Here is a 26,179-nt window from a genome sequence, read left to right on the forward strand (position 1 = left end):
AATGTGCTGTATATGCATGAGGCAGGATTTTTTACACGAATCAGAATCCACTACGAATTTTCTGTGGTGAGAAAAACATCAACAGCGTCAAGCAAGATTCATATGATCATAGAAGTAGAATTACTAGATCAAGCACACGTCGGAAAGAAGTCAAAAGAAACTGGACTGAATGGCTATATTGGACCTAAACTTAGCTTACATTATGGTTTTTTATGAACATTTTTCAATACGTGCCCAACCATTTAGGAGTCCATTAACACATAACCTACATTTGCTGTATACGTACCACTCAATTATTGTATATCTATATCTACGACTTTCGGTTCTCAGACAAACTTCCGCTTTATGAGCATGCGTAGATCAGTTTGAAACAAGGCAGCCCACGATGGCCGCGAATAGTGTGCTTTTAGGCTTGGTAGAAGAATTCGTTTCAGGACAACAGGACAGCAAGGCCTCAGAAACAGCAACAGGTAGCTAATCTACGTTACAGATTTCGATATTTCTGTACATATCATATGCAGGGAGCCTTAATGAAGTTAAATACCTACGACATGCACCCGTAGGATGCCCAGGCTTGCATCTCCATTGACTTGATGCAGTGCTAGCTAACTAACCTATGTAGCTAACGAATGAACAGCGGTATCTGGATTTATTGCAGTAACATTAAAACATGAACGTAGTTCACTAGCTCGTCATATCATCATCAACAAGTTTACATCATGTTAGCTACCATACTAAACACTCGGACATGGTTACTCGGCCTGTTGGCTAGCTAAGTAGCTAAATTTGACAAGCTAGCTGACGTTGTCCTACATTTGAGGCTCTAGAGTTTTCTGTCGTGTGACCGTAGCTATGTGCGCGGTGTTCCAATTACGTGACTTAATTGGTTACATACCATGCTCACTACTGTCATCTGGACTCTGGACTTCTGAAATCCACATCGACTGCGAAGTCTAACATAGTCCGCAAACTAGTTATGGAACGTTGTTAATTATAACACAGTCTCTTTTCTGTGTGATGTTTTGATGGTGTTTTTCATTAGCTTTTGTTTCTGCCAATGCATAATTTACTCCGTGATACTTCCCCAGTTAGCGCGTTATTGAAATGCATGGGAACGCGCCATTTCTGCAAATATAACTAGTACATCATATCCATAAACAGGACAGCTGTTATTGTAAATAACACTCAACACACTATTTATTTTTTCCTTTTAATTTAGGTGTGAAAACTGGACAGTTCACAGTACTGGAGTTGGTTGAAGCATTGGGGTAAAGTATTGCTATCATAATTATTATTTGGAATACCACAGTCATTTAAAAGTGTAACACTTGGTTAGATATCTATTCCAATGATGGTATGGATGGAGTGTGCTTCTGTGAAAAATGGGGCCAGTTTATTTTCCAAGAATTATGAAATCTACAGTTTGAAGTTGGCATGATTTCTATGTGGAATTATAAGAAATCCATTTTAGAAACGTGAGTGTGTTGACAGTCATTCTAAGTAATATTTATAAAACAGACAGGACAAAGCTTGCAATCTGATGTGGTATATTGTAACATACCACTGCCTGTCATGAGTTATTGCTTAGATGTACACTCAGTGAGAACTTTGTTAGGTACTTATCTTTTAGACTTAAGTCTGCTGCTGCTGTCGCCTATCAACTTAGAGGTTTGACGTGTTGTGTGTTCAGAGATGCTCTTCTGCATACCACTGTTGTAATGTGTGGTTATTTGCGTTCCTTCCTGTTAGCTTTGACCAGTCTGGCCATTCTCCTCAGACCCCTCTCATTAACAAGGCATTTCTACCTACAGAACTGCTGCTCACTGGATGTTTTTTGTTTTTAGCACCATTCTCTGCAAGCTCTAGAGACTGTTATGTGTGAAAATCCCAGGGGATCAGCAGTTTCTGGGATACTCAAACCACCCTGTCTGGCACCAGTAATCATTCCTCAGTCAAAGTTACTTAGATCACATTTGTTTCCCATTCTGATGGTTGATGTGAGCATTAACTGAAGCTTCTGACCCATATCTGCATGATTGTATGCATTGCACTGCTGCTACACAATTGGCTGATTAGATAATCGCATGAATAAGTGGGTGTACATAGGTATAGGTGTTTCTAATAAAGTGCTCAGTAAGTGTATATAGAAGTTGGCAACCATGGGGTGGGGGTTGGTTGTTCGTTCTCAGAGGAACTGGAAGTTAAGGCCTTGGGTGTCATTGGTATTGATGTGAAGAAGTCTTAAGGAGGTTTAGAACCCATGAATATATCTGGTGCTGTTTTTGGTTCATTGTAACCTCACAGTCACAGGGGTACACCATGTTTGTTTGAAATGGAATATCAGTCCATCGCAAGAGCAGCCGTTCCATTGTAGCACTGATTTAAGGAATCACGCTGTGCAGATTTGTTGCAGATTGGATGACTTTTGAATTCATCTTAATGGCTTTTCAAATTCCATGTACAAAACCTGGTAGCTGGACCACATACAGTAGATACAGTGAATCTCAGCAGGGCACGCCACATCATGGCTGTTCAGGTTTATCAATATTATAAAACGCATTTAGCCTACAATCTTATCCAAAAACGGCTTGCGTAACAAGGCGCTGAAGTGCATTTGTAGGTTTACAAGCGCTGTAGTAACCACTGAAAACAACTGTGTCAGTACTATAAGAAATTCTGCAATTATCTATAGTGCTAGGCTGATGAGTCCAGACAGCTGAATGCCTTTACAAAATGGCGTCTCTTTGTGCAGGTTGAGTCTCACAAGTACACAGGCCCAAACAAGAGGCCGGGGAGTCCAGCTCCTCTCGCTGGTCCTGCAGGAGTGCTCTGGGAGCCTCTCGGAAAGGGAAGGTGAGCCCACTGCGTAACACCCCCCCCATCTGCAACACAGTCATCATCAGGGCGTCGTTGGCATGATCTCCACCTATTTGCTCACCTTTTCTCTCTCCTGTGTTACTATTATTTGAACTGAGTGTGAAGATTAAATATTACAGTTTGGGACAGTGTCGGGTCGTGACACTGTTTTAATTGTTCCTTCAACTTCAGGTTGAAGTTAAGGCGGCCTTAACCAGTGATTAAAATGCAGATTTTCTTTTTGTTGTGTTCTAGTATGCCACTATCTCCTGTAATAAATATATTTTCTCTCCCTGTATAGTGTGTAGTTTTGCCAGAGTGTTTTAACTACTGCATTAAGTCTAGCCTGTTTCCTGTCCTCTTCATGCGGGGTAGCGATCTCACCTCCTCTTTTGTTCTTCTTGTATACAGTGGAGGTCCTGGTAGCCTTTTATGAAGACAGACTGAAGGACCATTATGCCATCACACCATATGTCTTACAAGGGATCAAAGCCCTGGTAAGTCCCGACCATGGCTATTGTCATAGCATTGTGTTTTGTGCTATCAGTGCTGTGTAGCTTCTCTGGTCTGTAAGCGGTTAGTATCAGCATTACCATTTCCTGTGTCTGAGGTATCAACCAGTATCTGCATGATTTGTATGCACAGCGAATATGAATGCTGAGACCTCTTTCTGAAATTCATTTTTCATATGAATTTGCGCTCGCCATTGACACCAGAACATTGGGGACTGATCTTATGAATACTGGTACAATGCCTAGACTACATAGAACAGAAAAGAGCACAGGGAGCTTGTGAGATTGCACTATTAGACAAATGAAAAGAGCCTAAATGCTGATAAATAAATAGAAAATTACACATGTAAATTGAAATGTCTTTCTCAAACAAGCAAGTATATAAGGTATGTAATGACAGATATATGATGGGAATGAACTGTATAAAATGAGATCAGGGTAATTGTAAGAGTGATACAATTGATAGATTTCATGAAAGGGATTAAAATATAATTCTAATATCATTGTGATGCAGAGCTGGTGTGTTTACATAGCCAGCTGTGAAGGGACTAGGGGAATGTGTTTAGTCCTTATAAGTAGAGGCAAAAGTGATAGTATAGTACCTGAAAAATGAGCCAGCGGACATACAACAATCAACCGTTCTGATCTGCCCTATTTCCTGAAATGCAAAGTGGTGAGAAACCACAGATGCTTTGTTCATTTACACTTGCTGCATTTCATTTTTTATCTTGACTGCTTTATCTGTTTTACCAACAGTATACTGGCTCATTCATTGAATCAGTTATTTTTGGCAAATGATGGAAAAAGTCTTTTCTTTTTGTGTTTTTGTTTTCTTATTTTTTTTCTATTATTAGAAATCGAATTAACACATTCTACTTGAATGAATTTTTTTATTATAATGGAAATACTTTATTGTTGCTGTTATCACGACATATCTTATTATTATGGCAGCTGTAGTGTACAAAAATAAGCACTACCCATTATGCGCTATGAGGTGTTAATTGCATTTCCTGTTAAATATTCCCCGTCTCTGCACTCACACCATCAGGCTCATGTGTCCCTCTGTGACTTCTGTGCCTAAATCCCTGTTTTTCAGACAAAATGCCCCAAGCTTCCTCCCGGCTTGTCGGTCTCCATTTTGAGATCTCTCTTCCAGGATGTCCACGTGCAGGTGAGTTTTCCCACCGCTGCCCCGTTGCCATAGCGACACGTAACTGCCCGTAGGGAGCAGGGGTTTTATTGGACAGGCTGCTCCCTGTTATCTCACAGCGTAGGGGCTCCCCTGATCGATCTGGCACCTGCGACCAGTTGCACTACAGTACAGTACAGTAAACAAGCAACAACTAGCATGCTAATAATAATCATCATTTTAATCATCATCATCATCATCATTTTTTTGTATTTTTTTGTCAATCTTTTCAACATAATGTTGAGTAGCATTGTCAAGCAGTCAATGTTTGTTTTGCCCCTTCATGGATACAAAATAATAATAATAAAAAAATAATAATAATTGTAAAATGATTGTATTGTATTTGTAAAAGCATATTGGGACATTAAATAAAAACACATTAGACATTAAGAGGCATTGGCAACAGAATGGCAAAGCTTTAGAACATATAGGACAGATGAGAGTAAATTTAATTTGCAGTGGAGCATTTCTTTTATGATCCTTATTGTGCAGGTTAGTATGCAGTTATTTACTTTACCATGGTTCATGCTCAGGACAGGGCAGTGCACAAGTTGCAGGTTGTATTGAAGGACTCAATAAGTGTTTGTGTGTGGCTGCCTGTTTGTTTGTGTGTGTGTGTGTGTGTGTGTGTGTGTGTGTGTGTGTGTGTGTGTGTGTGTGTGTGTGTGTGTGTGTGTGTGTGTGTGTGTGTGTGTGTGTGTGTGTGTGTGTGTGTGTGTGTGTGTGCGCGCTTTGGTACAAGCGTAAACTGTGTGTGTTTATATTTGGTAATGTCCACAGATTGGTTGTGGGGGTGTGCAGACGGCAGGAATGCCCAAGTGAAAAGCTTAAGGCATTGGCAAGATTCTGCTCCATATCTGCTATATCACCGCATTTGGCTGTTTTGTGTATCCATAGACAGACTTTTATTAGATGCCTGTTCTGGATTGTCCACCATTTATGCATCTACTACTGTTTATGTTCAAGAATACTTGCATTATATGTGAACACAAATAAAAGTATTAAAATGTCTGTGTCTGCATGTTTGTGTTTTTGTGTGTGTATGTATGCGTGTGCGCGTGTGTGTGTGCGCGTGTGTGTGTGCGTGTGTGTGTGTGTGTGTGTGTGTGTGTGTGTGTGCGCGCACGCTTCCCTCCTCACTGTATAGTCCCTGATGCTGAAAGAGCGATCATGTGCCTACACCATCCTGATCAATCTGATGCAGTCCAGGGAGGAAGGTAAGAGGAGCGGTGGGCAGTTGGTGGGTGGTGATTTGTGTGTTTTGGTGGAGGTGTAGGAATGGGATATGGTTGGTTGGAGGCGGACTAGAAGGCAGTGGGCTGATTGGTAAACCTACGAACCGACTACACTGCTGTCTTTTAGGATGTACTTTAATGATGTAGTTAAAGTGGCACAGGAGTGTAACTGGACGTGTAATCGGAGGGTTGTAGTTATGCATTCTGGGTCGATTGTTTTGTACACTTGAGTGAGGTACCTGGCCAGGATTATTAGCCCAGAAAAGAAATGGTGTCAGATGAGAAAGTAGGTCATGTAACATGTTATGCTGTTTTTATGGTGTTATCTTGTCCTTGAAAGTACCCATATCTTAAGAAGTTATCCAGTTCTACCTTGAAAGAACGCCCCTGTGTTGTGGTCAAATTCAAGCAAAACTGGCTCTATGTTTGTCTCCCTTATCAGCCCATCGTCATCTCACTGTCTACACCACAGTCCCTTGTATCTCCTGGGTGCTTCAATTCCGCAAGCTATCACTGCAAATGAGAATTTTTGACAGTTCTCCGTTGATCTCCCTGGCTTAAGGAAATGAAAAGGAAACAAATGCTCCATTTGTCTGTCTGCAAGGGGCACCCCAGTGACATTTGCGTATAGAGGTAGAGATGGAATCAGAGGAAGATCTCCAATGTCTGACGACGGCTTGTTATTCCTCTCCCCTCCCTACAGAACTGAAGGGTTTGGGTGCGGACTTTGTCTTCGGTTTTGTCCAAGCGATGGACGGGGAACGGGATCCTCGAAACCTCCTCCTGGCCTTCCAGATCGCAGGGAACATCGTTCACCAAGGCTACGAGTTGGGTGAGGCTCCGCCCGCACCTTCTGGAAAAGGGATCGGAATCTGCCCCCTTGAGCCTTTCTGATTTGATGTCAGGATGCTCCCATTTTAAATGGCAAATGCAAGCAATTATTGTGCCGCTGGCCTCATTGAAAAGGCTAAGGAGAATTTTTAGTCATTTTATTTAGTAGATTTAGTTCATTACTAAATCTAAATTGCGCCTTCAGCACATCCTGATGTTAAGCATTTAGTTAGTGCTCCAAAAACCTGCGTAAACTTTTTGTTCATACATTTACACTTCAGTTTTCTGTAAATTGTTGGTTGTTTTCTGATCGCAACAGATGATATTGCAGTGTCACTGACAATAATAATTCATTTAAATTCCTTGGGGATTATAGTATAGAATTTCTTTCTTGATACTGTTCCTGATGCATGGTATCAGGACATGAGGAAATATCAGTGCAGATTTAAGTCTTCACAAGAATGCTGAATATAAATAAACACTGTCACTCAATGATTTTTTTCTTTTCCAGGTAAATTCACAGAGGAGCTGTTTGAAGTGACATCCTGCTATTTCCCGATAGACTTCTCTCCAGTAAGTGTCTCGGTAAACACAGACAATAGGTCTTCTTGACTGTGGTGTTGATACTGCAGCATCACCCTGCGAGGAAGGGTTTCAGTCTGCAGGACTGTCATTGTATGCTATCGACTCCTATTGGTTGAACTACCGGGGGACCTGCTGATTATCTGGACTAGCTGCATAGAAAAGGTAGTCCTCCAACAGAATTACTGCAGTTCTGCTGGTGTCCTGCGGATTGAAAGTAAATAGCAGGTGGAATCTGGTGTGTGTTCTTGTGAATTAATGGAGGGTATTGCAGCAATGAGGTGGGCAGATGTTTGTGATGGGATATTTCCAAAGGAATTCAGGAATGTTCTCTCCCTCTCCACCTCAGCGGATGTGCGGTGAGCATTCTGGCACAAAATGGCAGCCGTTGCATCACCCATATGGGTGCTACACATTGGTTGGTGGTGGTTGAGGCGAGTTTCCCCCTCATCACTGTAAAGCACTTTGAGTATGAGAAAAGTGCTATATACAGTCAGGTCCATGAATATTGGGACATCGACACAATTCTCATCTTTTTGGCTCTATACACCACCACAATGGATTTGAAATGAAACGGACAAGATATGCTTTAACTGCAGACTTTCAGCTTTAATTTGAGGGTATTTACATCCAAATCAGGTGAACGGTGTAGGAATTACAACAGTTTCAATATGTGCCTCCCACTTTTTAAGGGACCAAAAGTAATGGGACAATTGGCTGCTCAGCTGTTCCATGGCCAGGTGTGTGTTATTCCCGCATTATCTCATTTACAAGGAGCAGATAAAAGGTTTAGAGTTCATTTCAAGTGTGCTATTTGCATTTGGAATCTGTTGCTGTCAACTCTCAATATGAGATCCAAAGAGCTGTCACTATCAGTGAAGCAAGCCATCATTAGGCTGAAAAATCAAAACAAACCCATCAGAGAGATAGCAAAAACATTAGGTGTGGCCAAATCAACTGTTTGGAACATTCTTAAAAAGAGAGAACGCACCAGTGAGCTCAGCAACACCAAAAGACCCGGAAGACCATGGAAAACAACTGTGGTGGATGACAGAAGAATTCACAGTTGGCCAGATCAAGAACACTCTCCAGGAGGTAGGTGTATGTGTGTCAAAGTCAACAATCAAGAGAAGACTTCACCAGAGTGAATACAGAGGGTTCACCACAAGATGTAGACCATTAGTGAGCCTCGAAAACAGGAAGACCAGATTAGAGTTTGCCAAACAACATCTAAAAAAGGCTTTACAGTTCTGGAACAACATCCTATGGACAGATGAGACAACTTGTACCAGAATGATGGGAAGAGAAGAGTATGGAGAAGGAAAGGAACTGCTCATGATCCAAAACATACCACCTCATCAGTGAAGCATGGTGGTGGTAGTGTCATGGCGTGGGCATGTATGGCTGCCAATGGAACTGGTTCCCTTGTATTTATTGATGATGTGACTGCTGACAAAAGCAGTAGGATGAATTCTGAAGTGTTTCGGGCAATATTATCTGCTCATATTCAGCCAAATTCAGCGCAGATGGACAATGACCCGGAGCATACTGCGAAAGCAACCAAAGAGTTTTTTAAGGCAAAGAAGTGGAATGTTATGCAATGGCCAAGTCAATCACCTGACCTGAATCCGATTGAACATGCATTTCACTTGCTGAAGACAAAACTGAAGGGAAAATGTCTGGTGATGTCTATGCATTCCAGACTTCAGGCTGTAATTGACTGCAAAGGATTTGCAACCAAGTATTAAAAAGTGAAAGTTTGATTTATGATTTAGTTTGAGGGAGGCACATATACAAACTGTTGTAATTCCTACACCGTTCACCTGATTTGGATGTAAATACCCTCAAATTAAAGCTGAAAGTCTGCAGTTAAAGCACATCTTGTTTGTTTCATTGTGGTGGTGTATAGAGCCAAAAAGATGAGAATTGTGTCGATGTCCCAATATTTATGGACCTGACTATAAATGCAAGGAATTATTATTATTATTATTATTATTATTATTATTATTATTAATTATTACCTTGGGGAGAAGGGACACTGGCTGTTCTTTGGGCTTTGAGGTAGTTATGGCAGACTTATCTGTGGCTGTTATAACTGGCTGGTGTTTTCTCTGAGCAGAGACTGTTTGAGGTCTCTTGCATCCAGGGTACGAGGGAACTTGACAGCACTCATCTTGAACGGGCAGCCAAGCAAGTCTTGTTTTGAGCGTTGGTTGTACCTTAGCCTTTCCCATCATCCTCTCTGTTTGTTTCTAGCCGCCGAACGACCCCCACGGCATCACCCAGGAGGACCTCATCCTGTCGCTGCGGTCCGTCCTGACAGGAACCGCCCGTTTTGCCGAGGTACTGACCACTAAAACGCTCACGCTCTGGTGGCTAAGATCACGTGGCGCTCCAGGGACATGCGTATATTTGTTGAAATCACACACCGACAACTATAAAGGTCCGATATTGTGGAAATTTCCATTTCCCTTACTATGTGGAGTTGAATGTGTTCCGTGAAAGTATAAAAATGCAGTCCCCAAATAAATCCACGCAATCCGTATCCATTGGTGTGTCATTTTCCTTGATTGATTGCTTGATGTTCGTGCTTTGACAGTACTTGCTGCCACTCATCATTGAGAAAGTGGACTCGGATGTGCAGAGCGCCAAGCTGGACTCGCTGCAGACACTGGTAAAGCAAGCACCAGCAAACCTGACATTATCTGAACCTGTCTGTCTGGCAACCTCCCTCCCAAAACCTGTTGGACAGGTCCTGAAATTTACATGCACTGAATGTGTTCTTTGATGTAGAATCAATAATCAATGATATGCTGTCGCTATAGTAACTTGGGTGCTCCTTACGAATAATTAAGATAACTGTTTGGGCGGCCTGTAGCGTAGTGGTTAAGGTATATGACTGGGACCCGCAAGGTTGGTGGTTCGATCCCCGGTGTAGCCACAATAAGATCCGTATACCCATTGGACCCTTGAGCAAGTCCCTTAACCCTGCATTGGAGGGGAGGATTGTCTTCTGCTTAGTCTAATCAACTGTAAGTCGCTTTGGATAAAAGCGTCAGCCAAATGACATGTAATGTAATGTAACGGAATTTGTCAGTGAGGTATTATAATGATTGATTTTCTGTGTCTTTTTTAACGTTTGCTTCTTCATAGGTATTTGACAACGTTTTCTTTCTTTTTTAAAGAAATTAAAGAATTGAAAAATTGTCTACTCAAGTTCCCTTTGCATTTTGTCTAACGATCTAAAACCATTCGGTGTGACGTGCAATAATAGAGGAAATAAAGAAGGGTGCATACAGTTTTTCACAGCACTGCACTTTGTGCTGCTTATTATTCAATTGAGTGAGGGATAGACTTCCTATTATTTCCTTTAACCTTACTTCTCCGGCTCATACGTATGGTACTCCAGAGATTGTGTCTGGGGCCAGTGCTAGTATTCCTTATAATATATAGCGGAGTGTGGCTCTTAGAAATGTGACTTATGTGGTCCTGCGTTTCAGACTGCCTGCACCACTTTGTACACATACAAGGACCTGGCGGAGTTCCTGACAGGATTGTGGTCCTCGTTACGCAGAGAGGTGGGCATATACAGGGGCCTGCGGGAGTGACTGCTACCAATTGGCGGACATTTTGGAGACTGCGACCTGAATACAACCAGCATTCTTTCTTATATTTAACTTAAAAATCATCCTATTTGAAATATTTGTCCTCAACAGTTTTGCAAGTTAATGTTGCCAATTGCCAAACTAGCCAAATTATGATTATTTTTGACAAATGTTTTAATGGTTAAGTGGTAGCCTTTGTTTCCCTTAGGGAATTGTGGATGTGGATTGTGGATCGGAGAGGCCATTTTGGCTCACGATCCCTCTCTCCTCTGCAGGTCTTCCAGACGACCAGTGAGAAGGTGGAGGCGACCAGCCTTTCGGCTGTGACTGCCCTCACGGCCTGCCTCTCCCGCTCCATCCGCCACTCTGACTCTGAAGATGGCCTGGAGGTCTTTCTGGACCTGGTCCTCGGAGGTGGGTTGGACCGCAAGGAGTCAACATTTGCCCTTAACTGTGACTATTGAAGAAATGTAAAGGAATGGCTTGGTGAGTGTCAGCGATTGCGGAACTCGCCTGTGTCTGAGGAAAAATTTGCTTGCAAGTCGAGTGTTAAGGATAAATGTTTACTAAATACAGGGCGGTGTGTGGAAACGGCACGTTTCTGAGGATACGCGTTGTGCAGTGATGTAGACAAAGGCTGGCGGGATAAATAGCATTTCCACGGCGGAGGGCTCGCGATAGCCTGCACCCGGTGCTAAATCACCGCTACCCACCTGCAGACATTGCTTACTCATCACCTGATGTTCCACAAACCCTCCTCCTACATCATTACATTAAATTTTTTTGGCATTTGGCAGACGCTCTTATCCAGAGCGACGTACAGTTGATTAGACTAAGCAGGAGACAATCCTCCCCTGGAGCAATGCAGGGTTAAGGGCCTTGCTCAAGGGCCCAACAGCTGTGCAGATTTCATTGTGCCTACAACGGGATTAGAACCGCCGACCTTGCGTCTCCCAGTCCTTTACCTTAACCACTACGCTACAGGCCGCCCTACATCACATCTCCCCCACCCTCTTTTGTTTGAGATTCACACCCTGCTGTGTATCTTTGTCTTCAGACTGCAAGCACCACCTCTGCGAGCCCGACCTGAAACTGGTCTGGCCCAGCGCCAAGCTGCTGCAGGCTGCGGCTAGCACCTCCTACAGGGCGAGCCACAAAATCGCAGCCTCCGTCGTGCCCCTGCTCCTGGAACAATACAGCACCCACGCGGAGGTGAGCGAACCCCGCAGCAGTGGCGGTGTCGGTCGATGTTCCGCTCGTCTCAACGGTCTGCTTGGGGGCTTTGCCTATCTCTGTTGCCTAGTGACGTATCGCCTAGTGATTGCCTCATTGCGTGAGGGGTTCCATTTTAAAAGCAGCAGCTTCTCTTTGAAACTGTTTCTATCCCAGAGCTTTTCTATCAATGCGGATTGCCTGCCAGGCCTCTACTCTGCTCCCATTTTAAGAGCATTTGCTCCTGAAAACTGATGTGTGCTGATTGGGAGGGAAAAACGTAGGAACCCATCTACTTATTGAGATGCATTAGTCTGCTCCTAAATTTTTCAACAACTGGAAAAAAAGGTAAATGGTAAATGGATTGCATTTATATTGCGCTTTTATCCAATTTATACAATAATTGGCTCTCATTCACACACACACACACACACACACACACACACACACTCTCATGCACCAACAGCTGCCATGCAAGGCACCAATCAGCCCATTGGGAGCAATTGGAGGTTTACTGTCTTGCTCACGCACACTTCGACACCCAGGTTGGTGGATCGAACCGGCAAGTCTACGACTGCCAGACGACCACTCTTATCACCTGAGCTATTGTCATTAATGTGTGTTAATTAGCAAGACTGCACATAAGCACACAGTGGGGTTGCCTGTTAGCCACTCAGCTCATTGGGCTGCCTGTTAGCCTGTTAGCTCATTGGGTTGCCTGTTAGCCTGTTAGCTCATTGGGTTGCCTGTTAGCCTGTTAGCTCATTGGGTTGCCTGTTAGCCGGTTAGCTCATTGGGTTGCCTGTTAGCCTGTTAGCTCATTGGGTTGCCTGTTAGCCTGTTAGCTCATTGGGTTGCCTGTTAGCCTGTTAGCTCATTGGGTTGCCTGTTTGCCTGTTAGCCTGTTGGCTCATTGGCCTGTCCATTTTCAGTGTGCTCAGAGGCGCACCCTGCTGGAGGTGGTGCAGGGCTTCGTCCAGCCGGCGCAGAAAAGCCTGCCTGGGGAAGGAGGTGAGTGGAAAGAGCTGAAGCTCTTACCCTGCCTTGTTTTTTTTTGGAGAAATATTTACAGTGCTCTTTGGTCATGCTGTGTTCATTCATATGGGTTTAACTCAAATAGTATTTAATCATGAGCAGTAAAATTGTGTCTGTCTCTCTCTCTCTCTCTCTCTCTCTCTCTCTCTTTCTCTCTCTCTCCATTTCTGTCTCTCTCCCTCTTACGCTGTCTTTCTCTCTCTCTCTCTCCCTCACCCTCTCTTAGAGGAGAGCGTTCTGTCAGAGTTCCAGGAGCCCTTGTGCAGTCTGGTGTTCTCGGCGCTGTCCGAGTCTAGCGCGGGTCTCCAGGTTACCGCCAGCCGTGTTCTCTCAGCGCTGGGCCAGCAGCCAGGTGTGCCGTCTCTACGACCCGACTGTGACCCTTCTGCAACCCCACTGCTCTCCCTCTACACTCCACCTCTCCCATCCTCCTTTGCCTGAGCCCAGTCGCTCACTTAATGTGTTATTTACCTGACGCTTTAGCCAAACCGACTTACAGATTAGAATAAGCAGGGGTTAAGGGCCTTGCTCAAGGGTCCAACAGCTGTGCAGATATTATCGTGGCTGCACTGGGGCTTCATGTAACCTTAGCCGCTAGGCTGCAGACTGCCACACACAAGGTCTTATTCAAGGTCTATCCCAGCATGCATTGCAATAACATGCTACTGTACGGGGCAGAGCAATATCACTCCTATGCTGCCACGCCACAAAAGTGTATTTGAGTTTGGATATCAGAGGCTATGTGTATATCCAGGGATATCACAGCAGTAGCATGCTATCCAACAGTGTGTGTGTAGCCCCTTCCCCTGCATCACGGTCCGACACCGTCTATCCCAGCATTCACCGAGACTGATGCTGCTGTGTTCCTTGCCAGCTGGTGATGCTGAGCGGGAAGCGGGCGTGTGCCAAAAGGAAACTGACTGGGCATTAGAAAAACAGCGTGCAGAAGCACAACAGGCTCTTTTACTTGTTCGCCCGCGCACACGGTCCACCCAACGGCGCCTCCGCACAGACCGCTTCCTCTGGTGCCGCCCGTCGTTACGCGCTGCACAGTGCCCGCGTTGTTCCCCTGCCCCAGAGCCCAGGAAGAGAATGACGGTCTTGTAAATGTCTTGAATGTCTTGGCCCGTTCTTTGTCTTCAGGCCTGCTGTTGGCGTCGGACGTCGAATTGGCCGCAGAACACCTGACCGGGCTGGTTCTGGAGGAGGACGAGCCGCAAGTCTGGTAAAGACGCGACATCTTCGGTTCTGCGCGAAACGGTGAAACCTGCATGGATGAGCACCCTTTTGATTAGTCCAACCGAACTGCCTCTCTCTCTCTCTACAGTGCACTTTGGTCATGCTGTGTTCATTCTTACTGGTTTCACTCAAATAGTATTTAATCATAAGCAGTAAAGTTGTGTCCGACTATTTTTCGTCCCCCTCTTCCCCATCCGTTGCTCACTTCTCTCCCTCTCTGTCTCTCTCCCTCTCTCTCTCTCTCTCTCTCTCTCTCACACACGCTCTCTGTCCTCTCCTCCGTCTTCAGTTCGGCTGTCCAGGACTGCGCGTGCACCCTGGCCCGTCTGTACCCTGACGCTTTCACCTCAAAGATGATCCCAAAGCTGAAGTGGGAGATCTTCTCCGGTAGGTCACAGTAAGGTGATATGGGTAATTCCATGTAAATAGCCTACGGAGTAAGTCAGATTCATGGAGTCGCGTGAATTCGTGCAAACCTTTGTTTGCCCATATCTCCCAGATTATCGATCCGAAGCTAGTGTAATTTCGATTCCAAGGGTTTCTTTTGAGGCCAACCAGCCCTGGGTGTGCACCTAACCCCCAAATTCTCCTGACGAGATGATTGGTGCCTTGCAGGGCAGCCAATCGCTATTGGTGTGTGAGTGTATGTATGAATGGGTGGATGAGAAGCATCAATTGTACAGCGCTTTGGATAAAGGCCCTATGTAAATGCCAACCATTTGTGTATAAATAAATACATTTAAAAAACATTGTAAGTGATGTATATTCCAGTGGGTGTGAGTTTGTGAATGTGATGAAAGCTTGGCCGGCCCCCTGCAGAGCCGATGGAGCAGGGTGATGGGGAGGCCCCAGTGCAGAGACACACACGTCAGGCGGTGCGACAGCGGTGTGTGACAGTGCTGGCCGTGGTGTCCTCCCAGCCCAGCGTGGTACAGGAGAGCGCCCCCATCCTGCTGGAGGTCCTCACCTCCGCACACTCAGGTAACGGCCGGAGAGTGGGGGCTGAGGCAGGGTGTGTGCAGTGTGTGCATGCTTTCTCTCACACTCACACTCCTTCTCCCTTTCTCTCTCTCTCTCTCTCTTTCTCTTTCTCCCTCTCCCTTTCTCCCTCTCTCTCTCTCGTACTCTCACACTCTCTCACACACACACACTCTTTTTCCCTTTCTCTCTTACTTGCGCAAACACTCACGCTTTCACTCTTTCTCACTCACACACACACTCTCACACTCACACTCACACGCACACTCTCACACATGCACACTTTCTCCATTTTTCTCTCTCTCAGTTACGCAAACACTCATGCTTACACTCTCTCACACACACGTGCACACAGTCATGGAAATATACACAGGAAATAGCACTGAACGCACATCTCTGATGTTCTCTTTCTTCTTCAGGCAGCGGCTTGTTCTCATTGGAGGAAATGGTCTCCACGTGTCACAGCTTACAGCGGATAGCAGCACAGGCGCAGAACACGGAGGAGACGGGGCGCTTCTTTCATGACATCATCATCCCGCGCCTGCTTGGGCTGGCCCTGCAGGCAGCTCTACAGGGTTAGTGCCCACAAGTGGTGACGCTATTAATTCAACCAACAGGGCTGGCTCTCTGTTTGCTATGGATCGTACACATGTTCTCTGAATAATCCTCAAAACCAAAGCCAGGGACGTGGGTTTTATTGAAATAACATCTTGTCAGAGGTGCTTTATAGATGTTAGATTGTTCAGTGTATTTTCTGGAGCTTACAATGAAAATCCAATGCACTATAAGCCAGCTAAAGAATGGAGGATCCAATAGGTGCTCTACAGTCAGGACAGATGGACTACATGAGACTCCTTACCCGCTGGATGTGGAGCACACTATGCTTAGAGAAATACACTCTGTCTCACATTAAACAGAGTGCATTTCTCTGAGCCTAGTGTGCTCCACCATCTCTTATTTCAGGCTACTCCCGGTGTTGTCCGGGTAAGGTGTCTCATGTGACATAATGTCCACATATTGTAGTTATTGGAAATTCCATGTTCAACGCACAAATTGTTCTGGTTTGGGTCAAGAGCTGATGGGACTGTGTTGAGGTGAATTGTCATTGGACGTGAGGTTTGGGGGAATGACAGTCTTTTCTCTGTTTGGCTGCAGGTGAGAGCGAGGGGGCCCAGAGGAGCCCCCTGACAGAGGAGGCTGTGCTGACTGCTCTGGTCCCCATGATGAGCACCGCGTGTGGCCGGCTGCAGTCACAGTGAGTGAGACACACAAACACACACACACACACACACACACCCACACACATATACACACACACACACCCACACACATATACACACACACACACACACACACACACACACACACACATATACACACACACACACACACACACACACACACCCACACAAACACACACACACATATACACACACACACACACACACATATACACACACACACACACACACACACATACACACAAACACACACACACACCCACACAAACACATACACACACACACAGACACACTTACACACACAGACACACATACACACACACACCCACACAAACACACACACACACACAGACACACTTACACACACACACACACACACACAAACACACATATACACACATATACACTTACACACACACATATACACACACACACACACACACATATACACACACACACACACACACACACACACAGACACAGACACACTTACACACACACAGACACACTTACACACACACAGACACACTTACACACACACAGACACACTTACACACACACAGACACACTTACACACACACGCATACACACACACACACACACACACACACACACATATACACTTACACACACACATATACACACACACACACATACATACACACACACACACCCACACACATATATACACACACACACACACACACATATATACACACACACACACCCACACACACACACATATACACACACACATATATACACATATACACACACACACAGACACACTTGCACATATACACACACACCCACACACACACATATACACTTACACACACACACACACACACACACACAGACACATACATACACATACACCCACACACACACATACATACACACACACACACACCACACACACACACACACACACATATATACACACATACATGCATACACACGCACACACCTGGTGAGACACATGCACATGCACACACACGCACATGCACACCTGGTGAGACAGACACACGCACACTCACACGCACATCTATACACACACATGCACATCAATGTATACTGCAAGTATGCTCCCTGACAAATGCTACCTCCCAGGCATAATTTCACAAAAGCACAATTTTACGCACATGTCTGCACCCTCTTCAGGCAAAATAACAAGTTAGGACTGGCTGAGTGGCCTGCTTTCATCCTCATACATTTCTTACGTTCTGATACATACCTGCATAACCAGAAATTTGCGTAAACGCACATACTGGAATGCACGCTTGCGTGAGCACACATTGATTTGCATGTTCGCACATGCAAACACAAACACAACCCTCATCTGCGTGCCTGCGCTTTGATATCAGAGGAATTTCTTTCACGCAGGGAGTTATTAGCACAAGCAGAGACCTTGGTGCATTCAGTGCCTCGCCTGTCTCAGCGCTAGGGGAACTGTATAAGAAATGGAGGAAGGAGAAGCCTGAATGAGACGAATTACTAACACACACACAGGCTAACCGTGACTGTGAAATCCATCAGGTGTGAAGTTTCCTGCTCTGTAAATAGAGAACAATGGGCTGTGGGAGGAAGTAGTTCCTCTTGGTTATTCAGTGCTATAAATGCCATTGCAGTACTCTCCAGAGTGTCACATTTGCAATGAAGCTCCCTGCTGTTATTGGTATCATGGCAACAAGGGAGCTGGTACTGCGGAGAGCAGGGGTGTGTTCTGGCCTGGTGTGTGTGCAGGTGATGTAATGGTTGGTGAATCTCCAGGACTACCGTGGACCCCAATAACTGCTGCCCCCCCCCACCCCCCCTCCCTCACAGGATGGCGGCCCTCACAGCCTCCCGGGCGGTTTCCCTCTTCCTGGACGGAGACGTGTCCTTCCTGCCCGAGAACGACTTCCCGTCCCCTCTCCAGCTACTGAAGGTGGGGTTCCGGGGCTCTCTGCCAGAAAGGTGCATCTTGGGAATTGTAGTCCCTGTGTTTCCGGGCAGATACGACCCAGCATTGTTTGTGTTGCAGAAGCAGCCGGAGGCCTGGGGCCGGTCTCAGTTGGTGTGCCTGCTCATGGCTTGTGTGTGCTCCATGCCAAGGACTGTAAGCTGATCCCACCCCCCGCCCCCCTTGTCTCAAACCATCTTGCAGAGCAGAGTCAGTCTGAATCACCAGGTTTATGTTGGCTCGGTTCAGCTAAGGACACACACCACCCTCTGAAAATCCACAGCTGCTCCAGTCTTCATTGTACTCTGCGAGACTTCCTGACTCCTGTTTAATGTAGCGGGTGCTTTTCTGCCCATTTCCCTTCTTTTGGGACATGTTTAAACTGACATAAACATACATTAGCTAGCCAGATGGCTTTGTTTCACAGTGAATTTAGTGAACATGGCACACCGTGTGTTGAAATGCACATGTTGAACTTGCTAAATAGAACAGAAAATGTAACTGCCTATCCAGTGCCTTTTTTAAAAACTAAAACAAGAGGTGTTATATATGGGTAATGTCTATCATTTTAATAGGTGGAGATTCCCCAGATTGACAGACTGTTTGAGGAATTGGAGGAGCTGAGCTGTACGTCTCCCCACCCCTTTTCTTATACTTCAGCGGCAAAGTGCTTCGCAGGGCTGGTCAACAAGAGACCTGCAGGTAAGAGTCAGAGTCTTTCCAGTTTTTTATATAAATTTTAAACATTAAAAGCTGGTGGCCCATCTCACTGCTGAAATGTCCTTGGTGTTTTGGCGGAGTAGATAAACATATGTTCTTTGTGGTTCTAAGTGGTTGCTGCCTCCATGACTAGAGGACGCTCCTATTGGGCGATACGAGACACAAAACTTGGACCGTACCATTGTCTCAACCCCCCCATCCCAGGCATCACTATGGCCAATTACCCACCTCTCATTGGCTTAGCGTTAATGCTACCAGAATTGCAGTGTGTCAGGGAAGTCTGGGGTGTGTTTGGCTGTGCTCCTGTGTTTATGTTTATGTGTGGTATGTTTCTCAGGGGAGCTGCTGGACTCTGTGCTGGAGAGAACGGTGAAGAGGATCAGCTCAGAGCTGGACTGTGCGTCCTCTTCCTTCCGTACGCAGGCTTTCACACTTCTGCTGTGGGTGAGAAAAACAAGGGCGCACTGTCACACACTGCTCTGAACCCTAAAACAAGGGTACACTATTCTATCACACACTGCTCTGAACCCTAAAACAAGGGTACACTATTCTATCACACACTGCTCTGAACCCTAAAACAAGGGTACACTATTCTATCACACACTACTCTGAACCCTAAAACAAGGGTACACTATTCTATCACACACTGCTCTGAACCCTAAAACAAGGGTACACTATTCTATCACACACTGCTCTGAACCCTAAAACAAGGGTACACTATTCTATCACACACTGCTCTGAACCCTAAAACAAGGGTACACTATTCTATCATACACTACTCTGAACCCTAAAACAAGGGTACACTATTCTATCATACACTGCTCTGAACCCTAAAATAAGGGTACACTATTCCATCATACACTGCTCTGAACCCTAAAACAAGGGTACACTATTCTATCACACACTGCTCTGAACACTAAAACAAGGGTACACTATTCTATCATTCACTGCTTTGACCCCTAAAACGGGTAGACTACTATCATCCACCCCTCTGAACCCTGAAACAAGGGCACACCACTCCATTATACTCTGCACTGAAACCTTCCGTTCAGGTCAGTGCTTTCATCATCTTACCCCATAATGAGCATGGAGTAAATGATTCACCGTTATGATTTGATATATTTCACAGCCTCTGCATCGTGCTGAATTGCAGTTTACCTTTCTTCACCTCAGGTGGCCAAAGCCCTCCTTATCCGATACCATCCCCTATCCACAGCCCTGACGGACAAGGTGAGGCACTGCTGTCCTCCATGGGCCGTTAGCCACAATGTTTATTCCTTTTTATTCCTGCCAATACACCTCTACACCCGAACATAATGTCCAAAATAAAACAGAACATCTGTGTTCTTTTTTTTTGTTGTTAAACACTATCAGTGGATGCTGAGCTCCATAATAGTGCCCAGAACACAAAGTGTTTTACTGTTAGATTGGGAGTGAAAGGGACTGCTTTGCTTAGATCTGTGATTTCTGTGGGCTGTTCACTTGCCTCTGCATTTCCAGAGTTGACTGAACGTTTCTTTCTTGGAACAGGTTGTTTCACTTGAAGTGGGCCAGCAGTGTGTTTGACCCGAGCACTCTAATTATTATATGTAGCCTGTGGTGTTAGTCATATTACATTGAACATTAAATTACAGCAATTTCGTGGCTGGGTAGCCCCTATATTATTACTGCAAGGGACAGCACGGTTTATCTTACTCCATTATCTGTGAATGCTCAAAGTGAACTGTCAATTATTGTAGCTGGATGTTCTTGGAAGCATGGTTTCCATTTATTGTGCTTAACCCTTTCATTCCCAAGAGTGCCATACGGCACTCAAGCAATCAAAATTACTTTTGTTTTGAGCCCCTATTGAAACCCTACTAAATTCTCAACTTTCTCAAAGCCAGAACCCCTTGGGATTCGGGTGAAGCCAGTTCATATCGGACTTGAAATGGTTAACGCAATGGTTTCGCGTGTGGAGTGCATCACGGGCTCTGTGTGAACGGTGTCTGACTCCACCTCCCCCACCACGCGCTCCTCAGCTGTTCTCCCTGCTGCTGGACCCCGAGCTGGCCAACATGGCCGCCGAAAGCTTCACCGTGCTGCTGAGCGACCCGGCGGATGTGCTGACTCGCTCCTGCCACGCCGACCTGCGCATCATGTACCGGCAGAGGTTCTTCTCCGAGAACTCGGCCAAGCTCTTCCAGGGCTTCAACTCGGCAGGCCAAGGTACCCGAGCCAAGACTGAGATTCATGGAGGGTAGAGGGAGGGAGGGTGACTCAAAGTTGTTCCTGATTAATGCGGGGCCTCGCCTCATGGGATCAGCTCTCATTCCGAATACTGAGCTATAGCACAACACTGTGTCCATTACCCACAATCCATCACTGTAGGTCACAGAGGGAGGCAGTGATTCTGTAATCATCGTCTCCGCCGAGGAGCCCAGAGCGCTCCAGTTTCCAGCCGCAGGTTTGGTTTATAGTGTCTCAGACGGAAGTGAAGGCCTTAAGGAGCCCTGGTGCACCAGATTTCTTTGCACTGCCGTGAGTCAGAAAGTAGGCCAGAGTGTTCCTGTCTGCAGTCTGGTCTCATTCTCCCCCCCCAGTCTGAGCGAGCTCGGAGGCGCCGATTCCAGCACGCAAAAACCTTTGAAATGTCACACCTGCTGCCGCCGTTGTTATGGCAGCTGAAGCCCCCCCCCCCCCGCACTGCCTGTCGCCTTGGCGAAGGGGCTGAGAGCACCCTGCGGTTACCCCGCGTCGGCGTCGAGGGCACAACTCAGAGCGCGCTCTCCATCCCGCCAATCACTCGCTCGTTGTTTTCACAACACCCGACACCCTTCTCTCTTCTGCCGTGTCCGGTAGGCATTCGCTTTGTAAGCACACTTTCAGGGACTATCGATCGAGGAGGCTTGCCAGGGCCGACATACTGAGATTAGCCTGTGTTTTTGGCACCCCGACGTGCTGCTGATGCTTCTCCTCGGTCTCCCGCAGACAAGAAGCCGGGGTACCTGAAGGCGCTGTCCAACATCGTGAACCACCTGCCGAGACAGGTCCAGCTCACCGAGCTCCCTGTGGTAAGCCGAGCATCATGGGGAATGTAGTCCTAATTGAATGTGCTGATTGCTGTGTTCTCCTGCTGGGCTGGCTGGTACACTGGGGGGTGTTAATGATGACCTGTCCCTCCTGTGTCTGCAGCTCCTGCCTCTCCTGCTGGAAGCGCTGTCCTCCCCGGATAAGGGGGTGCAGCTGTCCACCCTGTCCTGCCTGTACCCCGTCCTGATGGACCCCCCGCCGGCCCTCAAGCTGCAGGTGGACGGGCTGGTGTCCCACCTGCTGGAGCTCACCACCAGCCCTGGCATGGTACCGAGCCTAACTCGCCCGCACACGTGTGTGCGCACACATGGGCCACGCACGCACACATGTACACAAACACTCACACCCACAGACACATGCAAGGCCACACGCATGCACACATGCCCGCGCAAGTACACACACTCATACAGAAGTACTCACACAAACACACTGGTACCACACGCCCCTTACATAGTTGGATCAAAGTATCCACACATCACCAAACACTGTAACACAACTGCCATACACACAAACATCCCCTCTACTCCTCTTGTCCTGAATGCCTACAGCACTCTCCTCTAGCAGTGCTGACTCTGTCCGATAGCAGCAGAAACGGCTTGGCCGCCGCTCGATACACCCCGCTGCTCCTAAATTCACAGCCTAGTCCCGAGCAGCGGGCTGGCCGCCACACCTAAAACGCAATTATCACCCGCGGTGGCACCAAGGTGACTCAGCGATTTCCATCCGCGAGCAGTATTTCAGCAGTATTTCAGCCCAGAGGTTTCCGCGGCAACCTTTGAGCCGAACGCCCCAGTAGCGCGGCGGCACGAGGCTAAGCACGGCGTTTGCTGGAAGCCGTAATTCACACCGAAACTGAGATTTATTCTCTCATCTCTGGCCTCTCCTTTAATGTGCCAGCGTCGTTAAAGATAAGGAATGAACCTCGGGTTGGATAAAACATTACCTCCGCTCTCACGTCTCTCAGGGAAGCTTTGTGAGCGGAGGTATTTATCGTGTAGGAAACTAAACCGTAATATAAAATAAATGCATCTTATTCCCAACAAATTCAGCATGCTGTGGGTCCCTGCCCTCACTTACCTCATTCCTGCTTTAGTGATTAAAGGCCAGTTTATAGTCCAGCAACGGAAAGTTCCGGCGACGTGCAATGGATCGCTTGACTGAAATTTTGACATTTGTAAAAGTTCTGTTTTCACCCGATGTGACTGCGGTCATTGTCCTTAACAAAAAATAAATATAAACGCACTCCAGTTGCCCAGAGTATAAACCAGATGTTTCTGCGACTACCCACATCCATTGCACGTCGCCGGAACTTTCCGTTGCTGGACTATAAACTGGCCTTAAGTCACGCAGAGGAACAAACTGCCTTGTCTCTTTCCCCAAGTGCTTTTACTGGTTTTTGTAATTCAGTTCCGTGTCTTGCCCCCCTCCCGCGCAGGATGTGCGGATTGCCAGCCTGCGCTGCCTGCACGCCCTCTGTCGACTCCCGGAGCACATGGTGAGAGCTGCTTCTGACCCAAGACCACACACTCCACTCGCTGTTTACTGTAACCCAAACCCACAAGCGCCTTGCCTCCGGTCTCGTCTTGTTTACATCTCGGGTAGTAGCACATTTCACTTTCACAAGCCTGTCCTGCACGAGCCTGTCAAACAGGGAAGAGAGGCAGTTAGCACATTCGCTGCCTTCTGGCGGTCTGGGACAAACTCACGCCTTTAGCTGCAGGTGTCAAGTTAAGATGGGCAGTAAACCCGGAGATTGTGCAGTTTTTAACACTGACGCTGGAAGTTCTGCATCGGATGCACGAAAATACATTCCCAGTGTCCCTTTGCTTAAAGACCCATATACATCAGCTTTCAGTTCCTGGTTTTAGTATCTAAAATGGGCACAAAAGAGCAGTGACATCGTTTTTTTTTTTTTTGCAGCCAGAGCACCCCAGAGCCCAAATGGTCAGCTGTCTGTGTTAACATTTAGCGACGTCATTCAATAATTACGCAAAAACATGCATCATGTCACATGGGAAATCGTTTTACAAACAGCACTTTAAACTTTTTTTTTTTTTTTTTTACTTCAGTCAGTGAAATCGAAAGCTCCAAGTTGACATGAAAAGCTCAAAAACACCTGTTTCTCCAGGTGTTAACTTCACGTCTGCAGCTAATTTTAAGATGGGCGGTAAGCCCTGAGATCGTGCGGTTTACCATTGATCCTCGAAGTTGTGCGTCAGATGCACCAAAAAATATTTTCAGTGTCCCTTTGCTTGAATTCTACCAACCTTGAATCTTTCTACCAACCTCACCTACCCAGCCGAAGTTGCACCCATTCCCCTTGTACACATGTAGCCTCGGTAAGTCCCGTGTACTGCCCCCTCCAGATCCTCCCGTTCCGTGCGCGGGTGATACGCGCCCTGGCCGTGGCCGTCGACGACAAGAAGAGGCGGGTGAGGAAGGAGGCCGTGCTGGCACGGGGAGAGTGGTGAGTCCCACAGCCGTTCTCACGGCACCGAAATAATGAGGGATTCATCGAGGAGTTACCCTGATCATTTTCAGAAATAAATTTGATGCAACTCGGGCTTTCAGCCAGTTTAAAATATGTATAAGATGTTAACGAGGCCAACTTAATCCTGCTTCATAAAATATTCTCAGATTCTGTGGACATCGAGCTGCAGTGTGGTTAACCTCCTCAAAACCAACCCGCCTGTTCTGAAATTGATTTTCTGGAGATGTTTTTTTTTGTGGTGAAATATGACACATGCTTCAATCAGTGGTTAGATTGTCATGATTGTAAGTGCTGAAAGTATTCCCGTTTCATTCAAGGATGATGTTGGTTTGACTCCGAGCTGCCCAATCCTGTTCCTGGAGATTCTCACTCCAACCCCATCAAAGCACACCTGACTCAACAGCTAGAGACCACATTGAGCAGCTGATTAGTAGAATCCGGTGCGCCAAATTATGGTTGAAATGGAAACTTAGTGGAAGGTAGATCTCCTGGAACAGGGTTGGGCAGCCCTGGGCTGACAGGCTTGGTGGCACTGACCTGAACCCCAACCCTTCACAGCGTCATGTTACTGCTCACATCGCTCCCTTCATAGTCAGGCATCATCAGCCTTTTCTCCCATCTCCAGGTTCCTGGTGGGGTGTCCTGGAAGGTGAGGCAGACCCCGTGAAGCCACCCCACCCCGACCCCGTCCAGCCTGGGAGAGATGGACAATCCATTTGGGGAAGACACCCCTGGGCCATGGAGCCAGCCCCCCCACCCACCCCCATGGAAAAACAGCCTCACCCCAAGGTGTTTGGCACTGTCGCCTTGAACCTTAAATTTTTTTATTTGTACCCTTCATGTTCTCGTACTGCTTCTGCCGTGAACGCGCACAAAGTGAGGAGTTGGGCCACCGCAGGGTTACTTCACACACTGTGTTGACCAAGCCCACTCTAAACCCCCTCCCTTAAGGCAGACGGTACCAAACCAAGCACTGAGCTCTATCCCGCTGCGGGCTGCAGAGGTGGCGGGAACAGGGGCAGCTACCCTCTACGGCCGCAACAGATCATGTACCGAAATTACGCCTCTCACCCAATCCTCTGGTGTACTCTACAGAAGATATGCTTAATCACCCACCAATTAATGAGTCAAAGTCTTCTCTGATATTTTAACAGTATTAATGGCAAGATTTCACAAGGTGACCTTAAATCAATTTTCTGGTGGGGAGAGCGTTTGCATTTTGACATCCGTTTGTATTGTTCAAAGACTGACGCCGTTATGTCGATACTGACACTTTACAGCCACTTCACAACTGTAGTTAGATCTTTTCACTGCGCCAACCAATTTAAAAACCTCATGGAAAAAAATATTACTTATGCCAAGGATATTGTTAGAACAATATTTAAATATAACTTAACATGTCAATAAACCTTTTTGGTAAATCTATCAACTTCTGA

At 46.3% G+C, this 26,179-nt stretch overlaps 1 protein-coding gene across 1 annotated transcript; it reads left to right on the forward strand.

Annotated features, from left to right (window-relative positions):
- Nucleotides 1-290: 290 nt before the first annotated feature.
- On the forward strand, nucleotides 291-26,172 carry mms19 (MMS19 homolog, cytosolic iron-sulfur assembly component). Its single transcript, XM_061231699.1, has 31 exons — nucleotides 291-470; nucleotides 1,220-1,268; nucleotides 2,753-2,853; nucleotides 3,268-3,353; nucleotides 4,465-4,539; nucleotides 5,705-5,774; nucleotides 6,496-6,624; nucleotides 7,135-7,196; nucleotides 9,462-9,548; nucleotides 9,805-9,879; nucleotides 10,706-10,783; nucleotides 11,086-11,224; nucleotides 11,868-12,022; nucleotides 12,955-13,033; nucleotides 13,284-13,409; nucleotides 14,201-14,282; nucleotides 14,586-14,683; nucleotides 15,116-15,277; nucleotides 15,694-15,849; nucleotides 16,430-16,529; nucleotides 18,343-18,445; nucleotides 18,542-18,616; nucleotides 19,036-19,162; nucleotides 19,518-19,624; nucleotides 20,354-20,410; nucleotides 21,202-21,388; nucleotides 22,151-22,233; nucleotides 22,355-22,519; nucleotides 23,688-23,747; nucleotides 24,619-24,719; nucleotides 25,369-26,172. The coding sequence occupies exons 1-31, from the start codon at nucleotides 386-388 to the stop codon at nucleotides 25,394-25,396; spliced, it is 3,087 nt and encodes a 1,028-aa protein (XP_061087683.1). The 5' UTR covers nucleotides 291-385; the 3' UTR covers nucleotides 25,397-26,172.
- Nucleotides 26,173-26,179: the final 7 nt, after the last annotated feature.

Source organism: Conger conger, chromosome 2 (genome assembly GCF_963514075.1).
Source record: "Conger conger chromosome 2, fConCon1.1, whole genome shotgun sequence".
NCBI lineage: Eukaryota > Metazoa > Chordata > Actinopteri > Anguilliformes > Congridae > Conger > Conger conger.